The sequence below is a fragment of the Dermacentor albipictus genome, unplaced genomic scaffold (assembly GCF_038994185.2).
Source record: "Dermacentor albipictus isolate Rhodes 1998 colony unplaced genomic scaffold, USDA_Dalb.pri_finalv2 scaffold_20, whole genome shotgun sequence".
Taxonomy (NCBI): Eukaryota; Metazoa; Arthropoda; class Arachnida; order Ixodida; family Ixodidae; genus Dermacentor; species Dermacentor albipictus.
Genome location: NW_027225574.1, coordinates 5,540,373 through 5,556,727, shown reverse-complemented (window position 1 = coordinate 5,556,727; position 16,355 = coordinate 5,540,373). Strand labels below are relative to the sequence as shown.

Genomic DNA, 16,355 nt, shown 5'->3' with positions numbered 1-16,355 from the left:
ATAAACTCTTTCATAAATCCTAAACGTGAAGCTGTGGTTCTTGCACTTTCATACCAGTTCGTCATACCCTGCCTTCGAATCCGCGTTGCTAATGGTAAATTAGTAAACCTCTTTTAGCCTCGTGATAGGTTTTTCAATAACCCCGTATTAGGCTAATACTCGGGCTGCATGTGCATTACTACAATCAAATCCAGCCACCGCGAAGTTCGTTGTTTTATAAACAAAATCAAGACAAATACGCCGTTGACAATGATAATTGCCTTCGCCGTTGAACAATGAAGCGGATCACAATTCCTGGTCTATATCGAATATATTTCCTATTATTAGATTACAGCAACACATTTTTGCAGGAAGTTCATCACAAGACGATTCTCAAGTAATTTTCGAGGAGGTGGAAATGGTTTTATTTGAAGAAAAAAAAAGCTTAGTGCAAAACTTACTTTTCGTGCCCTGTTTTTCGAATTTGGCATACATTTTCAAGGAAACGCAACAAATAAGTGCACACACTATGCTCTGTAAATTGTGTCGAATTTAACGAATAAGGGAGGGAAAAAAATTGGTGTTGAATCCTTAATCCCAGGCGCCTTAAGAAACGTCCAAATAAACCTCTAACTTTTTTACGCACATTCGGGCGAAGAATAATTAAATTTATTTTGCCATGATTCCGCGTGAGAGACGGTATGAATGCGAACTGAAACGCTTCAAGTGTAGAAAACTACGTACTCTATACAACACGCTCTTAAAGTTTGCAATGTTTTGTGACTCAATGACGAGATTTTTGCTCCTTGTCTCAGTTAAGATTTCTTGTGTGTGAAAAAAAAAAAGGTGTTAGAAAAGCAACGGCAGTTCCGCGGTGTGGAAGGCTTTTTATGCTTAATATAAATGATGAAGTAAAAATGAAAGAGATTCGGGACCCGTTTTGCAGCTATCCTCATCTGAGCATACCCAGCTGGCCCATCCACTGCAGCGGCGTATTCGCGCTTTCCCACTAGGCTGGGCCATCGTTAATCTACAAGGGGAGCATTTCCGATAGCAGGTGTAATTAGAGATCAATGCCAGAAATAGGTTCCCCCGATTAGTCTTTCAAAAAGTTGCTTACGCGCTTTCGCGTGCTTGCCCCCTCAACGTGGGATGACGATCTCACATGGATCTCACAAGATAAAAAAGCGCAACATGTTTGGCAGTACTAGATTTATCCGTGGAGTTTGCGTATTCTATAGAACTTTTATAAAGGTCGGAAATGAATATTTTCTTAGACGCCTCTAAAATATTCCAATATCGCTATTGTTGCAATTTTGGCATTTGGGGAATTTTATAACGAAGTAAATACGCGGTGAAAGTTGTGTACCATTTTTTCTTTGCAAGAAATCTTTAGAATATTTGTCAGCAATATTTTTCAGTTTCATCGCCTTAGTTCATATGGCCCCCCAAAAGAACCCTGATTTTGTGTCAGTCAGAGGCAGTTGCTCAAAAATGAAACTGTGGCACTTTTTTTCAAAACTTGACTGTGAGCGACATAAATTTAACTTCTCATTGACCGGTACAGTACTAGTGGTGTAAATTTACGGGAAAGTTTTGGTGGGGTACAACGCTTTAATTTTAGAATGATAGGCTTTCGAAATTGTAAGATCTGCAAATTGTTAAAACGCTCTTTCTCCCCATTAGCGAAATAATATTTCTTTTTCAAGAAATCCATGCTACGTTTTGCATGACGAAAGTTGATTCCTTTCTACATAAACATTTTCTCACGTCATATAAAAGTGCCGCTGAAAACTAAAGATAGTCGGCAACCACCCTTAGTCCCTGCTTGTCTGAACACATACACACCGTGACTTGGTGAAGCAGATACGCGGCACTTCTTGTACAGAATACAGTGTGTTCCTAGTCTACAGTGCCCTTGAAGCCACGTTGGCGAGGATGTTCACCCCGTTCTTCTCGAGTGCCCGCAACACAATACTGCCATCGTCGAATATTCACCGTAAAATGCATGCATGTCCTGTGGCCACCACCATAGCTGCTGAGAAGAGAGCGCTCGTCGCTTTATTAGTCTTCATTAAAATACAGAAACGTTAGGCGTGTATTAAATCTTCGCGTCCGAATCCACTGTCAGAAGTGTATGAACGCAACAGATTACATACGGCATGCGTAGTGTTCCGCAGTGTCATAACGACGTCAGGAAGGACAACGAAAGCTCAAAAGCCTTGGCGGAGCGTCACGTGAACACTAACGACATCGTTGACTCTAAAAGCGTCTACCAGAAGTCTGCTTTTAGAGGCATTATTAATTTGATTGAGGAATACGCGATACTAATAGGATGCCGGGTAATCTTCCCGATATATAGGAAACCAGCGCAGTCCAGGGAGGGCTCGTGAAAATGGTCTTCAGCGCCGTGAGTGAGCAAGCGCCGCAACATTTAGTCTCCCAGACAAATGCGGGTCCGCAGGGAGTAGTTTCTTTCTACGTCTTAATGAAACTGTATTGAGATTGACCCGTTTTTCTTTTTCATTTCTCTCAGGGTGAATATTAAAAACGGTGAATAGACTGCGATCATCGAGGATGAATTCACTTGTGAAAAGCACCCTATAAGCGACTTTAGCAAAAAAGAAACTGGGGGCCACCAACACCTGCAAGAGTATGCGTCCGATAGTGTAACGTCACGGCTTCAAAAGGATCGACTCACTGTAAGAGTTCTTTCATGCAAAATAACTCGAGAAAGGCGAGTATTGCTTAAAGTATAAATTGTTTTCTACGTTGAGAAAACGATACCTGACAAAGGCAGTTCAGAATTTCAGTGAAATACAATTCACCAATGAAGAAGCTATAAACGCCGTCGGAAATTACATAAGCGATCACTTGTTCCACTTCTGCATATTCCAGGCCCAAATAGACCCAAATAAAGAGTTACTTTGTAAACAAGACGACGTTGGCTTCAATGGAGTCACTTCGGTGTCCACGGCGCCCGAATTAAAAGCGCGTCCATGGAATGGCCACAAGTCCAGTATGTGAGGTTCGTGGGTGCAAAGAGACAACAGCATACATTCTGTGTGATTATGGTCGTTTCATTGCCCCCCTCCAAAAAAGTGCTCAGCACCACGTTCGACAAGATTGACGACCGTCCCCTTACGGAATCATTATTCAAAAGACGCGCAAAATAGCAGAGACACGGACAGAAAAGGCTACAGGACGAGCGCTATAGCGACAGGACGAGCGAATTAGCGCTCGTCCTGTCGTCTTCTCTGTCCGTGTCCCTGCTATTTCGCGCTAGTCTTTTGAATCATGAGGACACACCAACTAGCCCAACTTTCCGCCTTGATCTCCTTACGGAAGCCAGCATTCTTGCACCTTTGTCCCAGCAGACGTCGGCCGGAACTACTTTATAAGCAGCGCGACTGATTGGGAAACTATAGTGTGTCCAAACTCATGCGTTCTTTTATCTTCTCTTGTTTTCGCAGCTTTTCTCCCCTCACCGCATCCTGTGCAGAGTAGCCAGCCGGACACTCAATCTTGTTAACCTCTCTGCCTTTCACCTCGTGCTATCTATCTATCTATCTATCTATCTATCTATCTATCTATCTATCTATCTATCTATCTATCTATCTATCTATCTATCTATCTATCTATCTATCTATCTATCTATCTATCTATCTATCTATCTATCTATCTATCTATCTATCTATCTATCTATCTATCTATCTATCTATCTATCTATCTATCTATCTTGGTCGTTGATGCGGAACGTTTGTGCATAGACATCGCTTTAAATAAAATGAACATTATGCGTCACTTTACTCGAGCGGACATCATTTTGTCTAGCATAAAAGCTGCATAGCCAAAAAAAGATAGCGCCTGTTTGTGTCGCCGGTCACGGGACGCATTGTTTCTGCAGTAAACACGGAGTGGTCACCGTTTATGTTCACTGTGAGGTTATACGATTAGGAATGTAATTTGCGGCCTTTTCGTTTTGTCACCAGGCGCTGTGAATTAAAGGCGCGCACCTCCAGAAGCCCAATGGGCATATACACGCCGGCTGGCAATAATATTACTCTTGTAGCGTTACTGAACAAAATGCTGGCTATAAGCATAATAGTGGTAGAAACTTGTTCTCGGTCATTCCCATTTTCGCTTTCAACAAAATCAAATGTGCACGGATATTTTGCCTGAGAAGCTGTAGAATAATAGTTGAAACGGCGTGCTACTGCGCCTGCCTGAATCCAACGTCGCCATTGCTTTTCTCGTAGTTTTCACGAATAATAATAGGGGTATATTGCGGCTTTTCTAGTGGCAATCAATCAAGCAGAAATAAGGATGGCTTTCAAGTTTTTTTAGTTTTTTTCACGGGTTTTGCACGCCCTTCACCTTACCGTCACTGGCCATATTTACCTATTTATACGAGCAAGCAGTGCTCGGGATGCCCGAAAGGGGCCGCTGTGTGTCAGTTAGTTTGTGTACGCATAAACGAAGAAAAGACTTACTCAGGCACCCCCCGAGTGAGTGAGTGAGTGAATAAACTTTTATTTGGTCCAGCAAAGCGCGATAAAACGCGCACCCGGCTAATCCCACGGCGGGCGACAATCTGAAAATAGAGGGGAAGCGGAATACAGCAATATTGAAACAGAGCACTTTGGAATCACAATAAATATAAGCTGATCCGCAAAAATATGGAGAGAATTAATGGTGCCAGCGCTAACGTTCCTAAATGCCATTCTGTGCTTAGAATCGGATATCTTGTCGGGGTTCGAAGTTAACCAGAGATCGGTAGGCCGGTTGGCTTTGGGAGCCCGCGGTAAAACCACAAATTAGGCAGCGCAGGGTGACATGGGTTGGGCCTCGTTTGAAGTCAGAGAAGCGCAGAGCAAAATTAGTTTTGAAGTGAGACTCAGAAACATGGATCAAAGTAAATGGGCGGCTGAAGTGCACAAGTATCTGTATCTGAAAAACGTGGATACAGAATGGAGGAAGAGGTCAAAAAAGTTGTCAACCAAATACAGGGTAATTGGAAGTGTAAACAGACAACCAGGAGTCATCAAAAAGAAAGAGGGAGAGACAGAGACAGCGAATTTGATGCAAAGAATTGAAACAAAAAAAGAAGACCATGGAGGTTTGCAAGAAGGGGAAGAAAGGTATTAGGAAAGAAAATCTGTACGATAACACCAAGGGCAGTGCCTTGCTATATTGGGCTCGAGCTGATTCCCTAAGCACAAAAACGTGCAGGACAAAATACTCACAACATGATGAGTCATGGTGGGTATGCTGCAGCAAAAATCCGGAGCCCATTCGACAGTCCAGCGGGCCAAGGAAGCCGCCGGGAAACAAGAACTCTTGGCCGTAACCTCGGCGGGTGCCCCAGCCCACTAACTCGCCGGACGCGAAACGTTCTGATTCGAAATAAAGTTTTCTCACTCACCCGCTCAGCACATCCTAACGGAATGCGAAGGGAGTCACTCAGTTAGACCCATAGGTAACGTACACCTTGTAGAAGCGCTTGAACTTAATGTGGGCGAAACCATCAATCAGTCGGCAGTCGATATAAGCAAGAAATGATTAGAGTAGTGGTGGAAGCAAAATCAGTGAAGAGATTGATTAATACGACCAGATCCCGTTACTGGCATAGGCGGAAGGTACAAGGAAGATGGAAAAGTTTTGAGGAAGAGAAAAAAAGGTTAAGGAGATGTATACAAATATTCTAGAATGAAAAGCATGTATAGCTTACCTGATTGACTCAAGCAGGCTAGGTGACTATTTGTCACCGCCTCCTTAATATTGGTATTAAAGGGGCTGCCAATAAATCACCATCATATATAAATATATATATATATATATATATATATATATATTGCTAGGCGTTCTGTTTCCCGCTACGTTGCTTCCTGAAAATCCCGTCAGTACCGCAAGAAACCAGCCGCTTTTCCAGCTGGGCGCCTTCAGTCCACATTGAAATACCAGCAGAACCATTCTTCGGGGTTGGTCTTGACCTCCTTGGCCTTTTTCCTCTCACGGTCAGTGGAAAGAAATGGATTGCTTTTGCTACGGACTACACCACCCGTTATGCAACTACACGCACCCTCCCTAGCAGCTGTGCAACCGACGTGGTTACCTTCCTCCTTGAAGAGGTAATACTTCACCAGGGTGCTCCTCGACAATTGCTTACCGACGGAGGACGGTACCTTCTATCACAAATTGTGGAGGACATCTTGCACTCCTGCGCTACACAGCACAAGTTTACAACGGTGTATCACCCCCATGCAAATGGGCTGACAGAGCGTCTTAATATAACTATTACAGACATGCTCATCATCACTATGTGTCCGCTGACCATAACGATTGGGCTATCGCCCTCCGTTTTGTAACATTTGCCTACAACACGTCCTGGCATGATTCCGGAGGTTTCTCTCCATATTTTCTTTTATGCGCTCTTTCCCACTGCTTTTCACACGACATCAGAATGCGCCCGTTGTTAAGAACGGCCCAGCTGAGGTGCAAGTTTTGCCAGCCAGTTGCGACAGCGGCGTCAACTTTCTAAGAACGCCACCGTTACGCTCTAGCCTCGTCGCCATTGTGACTGAATGCGTTCGGCGGGCCAACTATTGTTACCGAACCCACCAACGCCGACCTTTTCTATGAGCGGGGCAGTTGGCGCGGGAACGTCTACGAAGGCTCCTTCCCACGCGCCGTCCGTGACGCAAGACAATGGGCACCCGGCCGCGCTGCAGGGGTCAGCTCGGGGAAAAAAGGCACCTTTCCTGACACAAGCCCCGAGTTCTGCGAAGTCCGTGCGACGTCGGCTCCGGACCGTGAACCTCGGGCAAGGAAGTATGTGTGTGAGTGTGTATGTGTACACCGTCCCGCGGAGAGGCGACTTGTTTACGATGGCTGGACCAACGTTTCCGTCACCTTGGGATCGAGGGCGGGACCGAGTGTTTATAAACCGCTGTTGTGCGGCTGCTCAGTGCACTTTCTCAAGCAGTCATGTTAGACTGATGTACTTTCTCTCGCAGTCATGCTAGACTGATGAACTGCATGTAGATACTGTAAATAAACCCATATTCCTCGTTCTCGATGAGAAGCAGTCCTTCCCCTCGTTACCGTCCTCAGCGTGGATAAGTTGGATGACGGCATGGGCCTGCTACCTTTTAATTCATGCCCGACTCCAATCATGGCAGTGGGTTACGAGCGACGGGACTGAGACCCCAATCCTAACACCGTGATGTCATTTCTAGAGCTGCAGATGCGCGTGAAATCGCCCGCTGGCGTCTTAACGCTTCCCAGGAAAAGCAACGACGTGTCTATGACGCCCGCCACCGCGATGCCCATTTCAGCCCTGGTGACATGGTCCTCCTCTGGACACCATCACGTCGTGTTGGTCTTTGTGAGAAGTTGATTTCGACGTATTCTGGCCCGTACCGTGTCTTGCGCAACGTAACCGACGTGACATATGAAATCGAACCTCTCGATGCCACCATGGCGCGGTCTGCCTCTGACATCGTCCACGTCACCAGACTAAAGCCATATCACTTGGACCCACCAAGCACCGCCTTCGACGCCGGGGATCGTGCTACGACGCGCTGTCAGCAATGAAGAGAAAGAAGACGACGACGCTCGGTGATGTTCGCGTGGTAACGTAGCCATCTGGAGTGATATTCGAAGCGTGCTTTTATATAGAACATGTAAATATATTAAACGTCCTTGGTCGTTGTATATATATATATATATATATATATATATATATATATATATATATATATATATATATATATATATATATATATATATATATATATATATATATACACAACCACACACACACATATATATATATATATGTGTGTGTGTGTGTGTGTGTGTGTGTGTGTGTGTGTGTGTGTGTGTGTGTGTGTGTGTGTGCACGCACTACACGCTTACAAACTACATTTCTTCTCTACAAACTGCATATAAACCACGAAAAACACGCTAAGCAAGACGCAGGACAATCCGGACACCATGTATTCTCAAACCTGAAACGAGTGCTTGCGATGACCCGCTCATTGAGAACGAGGGATGTGTACAGATGACGAAACGTCAAGGTTCGTTTTTTTTTCTTTTTTTGACATCAGTCAGTGACCTATTATATTAATGATATCACGAGAACTGTGTCCCAGCTATTGCATAAATAGCTGAACCGTCTAGCATTGTTCTTTATCGCAACTATAAGGGCCCCCAACATGTCAGTTGTGTTTATTTTCGTTCAGTAGCACTTAGGCGAGTGCTGATTTCATTTACAGCTTCTACTCTTTGTACGCCCCGCCTAAGTAGTAGTAGTAGTAGTAATAATAATAATAATAATAATAATAATAATAATAATAACAACTTCAACAGAGGGTCCGAAAATTAATACGCGCCTCAATAAAGAAACAGGATTCCGTATTGGGCACCAATTACCATATTACCAAGGCACCATATTACCGTCAATAAGCGCGAACCCTCTCTTTAAGTAGCAAGCCATATTTCGCGCGTAATATAATATACGGCAGACAGGTTGACAGTTCGGCGACACGTTTAACCTTCATCTTGCTTGCAGCGCAAAAGGGAAACAAAAGGAAAAGAAACGCAACAAGAAAAACTCACAGGTCAAGCGCTAATTGAGGAAAACACAGAATAAATACAAAAAGCTCATTCGCGCACACATACAATCAAGCCAAAGCATTTGCAAGACAATCAATCTCGTGCTCAAAAAGTGAAATAGTAAAAACTGCCAAGGAACGACTAATCTCTTCTTCTTATAGGGAACGCCTCCACAATCTCATAGGCCTTCTTATTCCGGTCTCTTCTCGTTACGGCACATGATCAGAAAAAAAGAAAGAAGAAACGGTAGCAGCCAGATGGCCTACAGTAGGCAGGCTAGTGGAATGAAGGCGTACCTTTCAAGTTGTTATTGTATTGTCGCAACTATTAAAAGAAAATCAGAAAACTTATACAATACACAACGCATGCAACATTGGCGACAAATGTATTCTTGACGTTATACGTGACAGTGATCGTTACGCTGGTATTTTCTAGATGTTCTTTCAAATGCTGCACGAATTTTTCAACTTTCTCAGCTACGAAAATAAAAACGTCGACGTTGAAAGTTACTGCGGGCTTCTTGAAGTGTTTGGAAAAACTGTGCACGTACTCAGAGTATCGAAAAAAAATGCCCTGCTAAATTCATTTTTTTCTACTTTTAAATTATTTATTACTTATTTAATATGACTTTCCTGATTTTATTTTTACAGATAATTCTACGCTATTCAGTCCTAATTCCATAGATATTCGGAAATTTATGTTCCATGTTAATTTGGAATAATCCACCCATTTCTTGGCCATAGTGGGTAGGAGCCACACACGTGATAGGCAACAACTACTACTACATGTGGCACAGCCACTATACCTTACTGTACATTTTATTCACAACACGATGACAACGAAGACGAAGTGTCTGCGAGCCAGGATGCTCAGCTCAGCTGTTTTCTCCTTATTTCCGCGTGCATATTTCTAGAGCGGCTATAGTTCGTGGCGCGGATGCAAGTTGAATTCCCCATGCCTCCGCCGGGGATGGCGACTTCAGCGGCGGCTGCGTCGAGCACACGGACCGGCCTCCAGAGCGACACCAACGGCGACAACACCAGTGTCTATTCGTTCAACAGCGAGGACTTCTCCCATGACGCCTTCGAGCATGTGCGAAGCCGCAAAGGGAAACGAAGACACCACCGTCTTCGAGCACGCCAACGATAGGACAAACTCGGAATACCGCAGTCAGTACGAGTCTATTTGTACCAGCTAGAACTTCCTACCGACAACATGAGGTGACCTAACAGACAGTCTGTTTCAGTGCAACTTGAAGTGATGGCGCCACAGCAAGTCACAAACGTTAGAGTCAACTCACGAGTTCCCTCCTTCCCACTTTCCTCTTTATAATCCCCCTTTCTCTTCCCCCAGTGTAGGGTAGCAAATGGGACTCTCGTCTGGTTGACCTCCATGCCATTCTTCTTTTTGCTTTCTGTCTGTCTTATTCACAACACACGGCATACGCGAAGAAAAAAAAAACATTTGCACTTCACAACCAAGCGATCGCAAGACGAAGAAAGAACTTATAAGGAAACGTCACATTCCTGGTGCTACGAAATTCGTCAGGAAAACGACAATGAAGAGTATTAACTGCAATCACATCATTCACAATCATAGAATGCCAGCGCATTGTCCTGGTTGCTTCTCTTCTTGTGCTTAGGTTCCCTTTAGCACTGCAAGCAAAGTGAGTAGAACTAAAACATGTGCTTTCTGAAGGGGAGGAATACGTCATAAAAGCCAAATGGTAAGAGAAAATTGTAATGTGACTTCGTAAAGCACAGAAGAAAGAAACTGCTGCTAAAAAAAGCGTATGAAAGGTGTGATTCATTTCGTTGATCATTTCTTTTTTCTTCTTTCAGATGTACGACTGCCATGTGGTTCTGCATGTTTCTACTTCTAGACATCGGAAATGTAGAAGGTACGGCTCTTACAATCACATCAGTGTTTTCGACATGAATATGCCGCAGTTTGCGCCGGAAGCTGCCTGGTATGCGCAATTTTCCACTGTTTGCCTATCCCTGCTTTTTTAAAAAATTTTTACGGGGTATTTTTATCGCTGCGTATTTCCACCCATTTCTGCTTGCGTTGAAATTTCCGTTTTGCGTATTTTGCTACTTACATGTTCATTAAGGTTTAGGTTGCTCTGAAATGCTTTCTATGGCTTTCTTGTTTCCGGTAGGCGAGTCTTAGTCAGGTGTTTGTTCACGCACACCCCTCGCCTGACCTACCCGTCTTTGCTGTGCGCTACTAATCAGAATTCAAGAATTGAAAAATAAACTAAACAAACAAAAATAAATAACCAACAAAGAGGAGAAAAACTGTCACTTGGAACATGCCAGATGCTTCACTTATTCATGCGGTAGTCAGAGAACAGAGAGGAACGGACAGAATAAAATTATAAGTATTCGCACGATATGTTTCACGGTGTTTGCCTTACTTTATTAACCGAAATCAAAACAAGCATTGGCATCATGAGAGCTGTGAAGCTTCAGTGTGGCAGGAAAGGAAATAACAGTACATTCCATTTTGCAAATACTCGCTTTCAGGTAACGCTCCGAACATCGACTACTCCCACAACATGAGAGTGCTCAAGCTTCCCAAAGAAACGCCCATCGGTAAGCGCGCGATTTTTCCATCACGCCTTAATTGTTGAGCGTCTATATTCAATGAAATAGGCGCTTCTTCGTGAGCACCATATCGAAGTGCAGCGTGACATTTATTTAGCCTCGGCCGGAAGAGGGATGTTGCCAGAGCGAACCATGCTAAGAATCGTACGGATCTTAAGAGCGCAAGGCAAATGGGACAAAGAATGAACTTAGGAAGTTACAGTGGCTAACCAACAGAGCCCTATGTTCATTTTAGTGCATGCTGCGAAAACAAGGATAAAGCCATCGCTAATATTTCTTCCTTCTGCATTCGGCAATTCCCCTTGAAATGGATCCTAATATTCTTGCAAACAGTTGCACTTCTAGCAATGAATTTTCGTTTGTGAGCTATTCAGCGCTTGGATATCACCTGATTTAGTTAGTATAGCAATGTACAAAATAGTTATTGCGTTTTTAGATTTTTCTTTGCATTAAATAGCGACGCCTGCGCTGCCCCCTTTAGCTCCCGTGTTGGACCTTTCAAATAAACATCATTGTAAAAAAATTCACTTCTAAGTTATTGAATAGATACCACTTTTATGGAGCCAACCGGTTACGAAAAATGTATACAGCGGATCTTTGAGCCTGTCGCCCAAGCTGTAGCGTTTAAGGCTCATTCACAGTAGGCCAACAAGACACCGTCTGCCGACTCTCAGCTACAGCGTCTTTTTTCCTTCGTGTCGGCCCCTCTGCCGCATTGCGCCGACGCCGAGCTCTCTGCCGACCGTCGGCAGATTGTTGGCGTCGGTACAGCGTGACTTGAACCTACTTAAACATGCACTTCTACCTTTCTATTTGAAAAGCCAAAGCGTCTGGCCTTCTAAAGTTCTATTTGGTCGGTGTACATCTTTCTTTTGGCATGTTTCATCCCCACTTACCTTAGTAACTTGCGATTCGCTGATGATGTTGCCTTGCTTAGTAACTCAGGGGACCAACTGCAATGCATGCTCACTGACCTGGAGAGGCAAAGCAGAAGAGTGGGTCTAAAAATTAATCTGCAGAAAACTAAAGTAATGTTTAACAGTCTCGGAAGAGAACAGCAGTTCACGATAGGCAGCGAGGCACTGGAAGTCGTAAGGGAATACATCTACTTAGGGCAGGTAGTGAATGCGGATCCGGATCATGAGACGGAAATAATCAGAAGAATAAGAATGGGCTGGGGTGCGTTTGGCAGGCATTCTCAGATCGTGAACAGCAGGTTGCCATTATCCCTCAAGAGAAAAGTGTATAATAGCTGTGCCTTACCAGTACTCACCTACGGGGCAGAAACCTGGAGGCTTACGAAAAGGGTTCTACTGAAATTGAGGACGACGCAACGAGCTATGGAAAGAAGAATGATAGGTGTAACGTTGAGGGATAAGAAAAGAGCAGATTGGGTGAGGGAACAAACGCGAGTTAATGACATCTTAGTTGAAATCAAGAAAAAGAAATGGGCATGGGCAGGACATGTAATGAGGAGGGAAGATAACCGATGGTCATTAAGGGTTACGGACTGGATTCCAAGGGAAGGGAAGCGTAGCAGGGGGCGGCAGAAAGTTAGGTGGGCGGATGAGATTAAGTTTGCAGGGACGGCATGGCCACAATTAGTAAATGACCGGGGTTGTTGGAGAAATATGAGAGAAGCCTTTGCCCTGCAGTGGGCGTAACCAGGCTGATGATGATGATGATGATGATGATGATGATGATGATGATGATGATGATGATGATCCCCACTTGACGGGCTCCCGTCGAACTCTCATCGATACGCTGAGATACGCACTTGATGACGTGCACACTCTGCCGCCCAGGCACTATCGTGTACCGGTTAAAGGGTTCCGACGCCGACTCGGACGTGCTCACCTTCGGCGCTCAGGATGCCGCAGGCAAGGCGCTGTTTCAGTTCCGCTCCGTCCAGTTCAGCCAGGCCGATGTGATTCTCAAGAAAGCTCTCACGGCGAGTTGCATTTATTTTCTCTCTTTTTCTCGCTACCTACGTAGAGAGTACGTGGCAAATTTATTTTTGCTTATAGCCCTTTGTATTGGACTCAGCATATTCCTGCTAGATACCCTTCCTTACAAAGATAGTCAATGTATGCTTGCATGCAAAGGTATGAAATGTGCGGGTCAGTTTTGAACAGCCGCGACAACTGTCTCCGATACAGTTCGTTCCTACTCCGCGCTGAATTCATCAGATGCTGTGTCGTGAATTGGTGTACCCAACTATGTAACTAAAAGTAAAGGCCACGAATGTGTAACGGCATAAGTAAGGGGCTATGTAGTTTAAACAATCTGCGGCGATGAGCTACAAGCGAACAAAAATATTAAAAGCAGAGTTCTTTTTACGCAGGATGTGAACTGTTTTATACTTACCCCTACGTACAGGAAGAAGAATACACGATACAACTCTTCGTCACAGACGGTGTGGAGGTGAGTAGCTCTCTCGCGCACCATGTAATAACGGGTTACAATCCGGGCGTTAATTATTTGAGTTTGGCCCAGTATGGAAGACGAAGTAATCTTAGTAATACGTACAATGCTCTATGCTCACAGTCCGAACGTGTCGACACGGCGGCACTTCGGCTGGACGCATGAAAAGTCGCGTGATGTAGGTGACACCAAAAGGTGATTTGCACGCGCCGCGGCCGCTTAGTGGCTACGGCGTTGCAGTGCTTAGCTCGAGGTCACATGTTCGATCCCGGCCATGGCGGGCGAATCTCAATAGGGGAGAAATACAAGAGCGCTCGTGTATTTATGTTTAGGCACACGTCAGAGAATCCCAGGTGTTCACACTCAACCTGAAGCACTCCTTTGCGGCGTGCCTCATAGTCATATCGTGATTTTGATACGTAAAACACCAGAATTTAGTTATGTTTAAGGCAATTTGTGTGTGCTCTCATAGTTCGAAATTTCCAAGCGCTTGGGTCCTAAATTCATCCCGTAAACAGCCCCACGGGTTGCTTGATGCGACTTGGCGTACACAATCAAATTTCTTGCCATGTATTTAATACATGGCAAGAAAGAGTTGGCGGCATGTGTTAATAGATGTTAACGAAAGGCTGCATTTCCGCGTCTGTCTGCTTCTCATGGCTGCTATGGAGGCGTTCTGTTCAGAATAGAGACACAGGGCTCATGATGAGGCACGCATCGAAAATTGGCAGACTACTCAGCGCATTTTTGATCGAATGCGAATGTATTCACTCAGCCAGAACCCGAGGGAATGTCCACCATTGAGAAACGTTGGGGTTCAAAGCTTGTGGAAGTATCAGCTGGTCAGCGGTCGAAATAAATGACGTTTAGGGTATTGTTGGGGAAAAAAGAAGCAGCTAAGAGATGGAGACGGAGCCGTTACGGGCACACGTAACTTTCCATTATAGAAATAGAGGTTTTAATGTCGAGGAAGAATATAAAGTAGAGATAGGCAAAAATTCTAGGTGGCAATACGTATAGTAAAACATAGCTCAAGCAGGCTAGGTGATTTGCATTCTCAAGATTATGCCACTTGATTTTACCAGGCATCAAACTTAGTTTCCCGCAACTTCTTTTCGGTGGAGGCATTGCTCCTCATCTCTGCATATGACGATCCGTTATCGCCACCCAATAGAAGAACTTGTCTTTGGCCTATTTGGTACTTGCTCTGATACAAAATTGCCAGAATTGCCATGGACATAGTTGGCAGCGCCACCCGTGTCGTAGCGATTGTTCTCGTTCGTGTCTGTGGTTTGTGTGCTTTTTTTAGTGGCATTTAAGTCTCACGCCATTCGTTACTGACTACTACTTGAAGGGAAGCTGAAGAGTCTGTCGAATTCAATAAGACGCTCATATACGGATGCGGGAACCTTATAAACCATGTAGGTAAAATTTGGGGTGTTTTTTTTCAATTAGGAGCGACGTAATCGTCGGTTAAAATTGCGCTGTAGCTCCACCCTCCGTCGAATGCCGCGCGCTGCTGCTGACGCTGACGATGCGAGCGGAGACCGGAAACCGCGGTGTTGTGACGTCAACACTAGTGTTCCGTTCCTTCGCAGCCTCCGCGACCGTGCCTGACCGTGCTTGTTTCTGCGTGCGTGCCATCGTAATCTGCTTCGATCGACCCTGCATTCCTTTGTTGGTGCGTCTGCGTGTATGTAGAGTGGTAGTCAACGTGCGCAGCATCAACTGAAGTGGTGGGCCGATCATGCCGGCTTTCTGTGCAGCCTGCGGTTGCACGAACACCAGCGGCCGCGACGATGTTGTCTTCCATTACTTCCCACAAGACAAGAAGCTTTTAAGGAAGCGAGATGCTGCTGTGAAGCGAAAAAATTTCAAGCCCTCAAGAACAACAACGCTGTGCTCCAACCACTTCCGTAACGATGATTATCACCAGAATTTATCATTAATACGTGCGTTGGGTTTGCCAGTCAAGTCGGCTCGTCTAAGGGCCGGCGCAACGCTAAACGCAGCGCGAAAAGATCGGAGCAACGAAAACAAAGACGGCAAGAGTGCGGACTGACTGATGATAACTGGTGTTGGAAGGCCTTATGAATACACGAACTCGCCCAAACCTGGATTTTGATTTACTGCGAGCTCCTTCGTGTTAGCACGCTGAACGGAAGGTGCATGTTTATCTCCCGCCCTTGGCGCAGGTTTCGTCGCAAAGCGCCGCTATTTTTCTATTTGCCCGTGTGTTGTAAAACAGCCTGCATGCAGCTACCATAACGCAGTGCAAATGCAGAGTTTGCATGTGCTGGAAAGCCGGCGCACGCCAGGACGCAACGCCCCCCCCCCCCCCCTTCTCTCGCGCACAGCGAGAAACCGACCGTCTCACGTAGCCGACGGAATTCGCCGCCTTTACGACTTCGGTTACGAGTAGTGTGCGGATGGCGAACAGATGAAGGTCAGTACACGTACTGCATGCACCGGGAAGCTTTTCACGCGTTTAAACCGCCTTTGTAGATTGCCGACAGCTTTGGACAGCGCACAAATGCCGACGATCGCATCCCCGCTTACGTTCCACGAGGAGGCATGCAGGAACACAACATTACAGTTGTTTGACCGGAAACGAGCTCACTAGATCGGCGAAAGATCGGCGAGATCACTAGATCGCTTTGCAAAAAACATACTCACCAAAGAGCATTTCCAACACGAGGAGATCCCAAGACTTCGCTTTCGTTC

General features: G+C 45.1%; 1 protein-coding gene across 3 annotated transcripts in view; it reads left to right on the top strand.

Moving 5' to 3' along the window:
• The window catches only part of Cad86C (Cadherin 86C), a 182,654-nt gene that overhangs the window by 71,500 nt on the left and 94,799 nt on the right, over positions 1-16,355 (top strand). Inside the window, exons 1-5 of one of the 3 annotated variants that reach the window (XM_070529287.1) lie at positions 9,444-9,771; positions 10,440-10,498; positions 11,127-11,195; positions 13,013-13,158; positions 13,587-13,631. In XM_070529287.1, the coding sequence (XP_070385388.1) occupies positions 9,674-9,771; positions 10,440-10,498; positions 11,127-11,195; positions 13,013-13,158; positions 13,587-13,631 (417 nt within the window). In that variant the 5' untranslated portion in view covers positions 9,444-9,673. Of the gene's footprint in view, positions 1-9,443; positions 9,772-10,206; positions 10,325-10,439; positions 10,499-11,126; positions 11,196-13,012; positions 13,159-13,586; positions 13,632-16,355 lie in introns of those variants that run through there. The other 2 variants (XM_070529288.1, XM_070529286.1) reach the window with 2 other exon arrangements.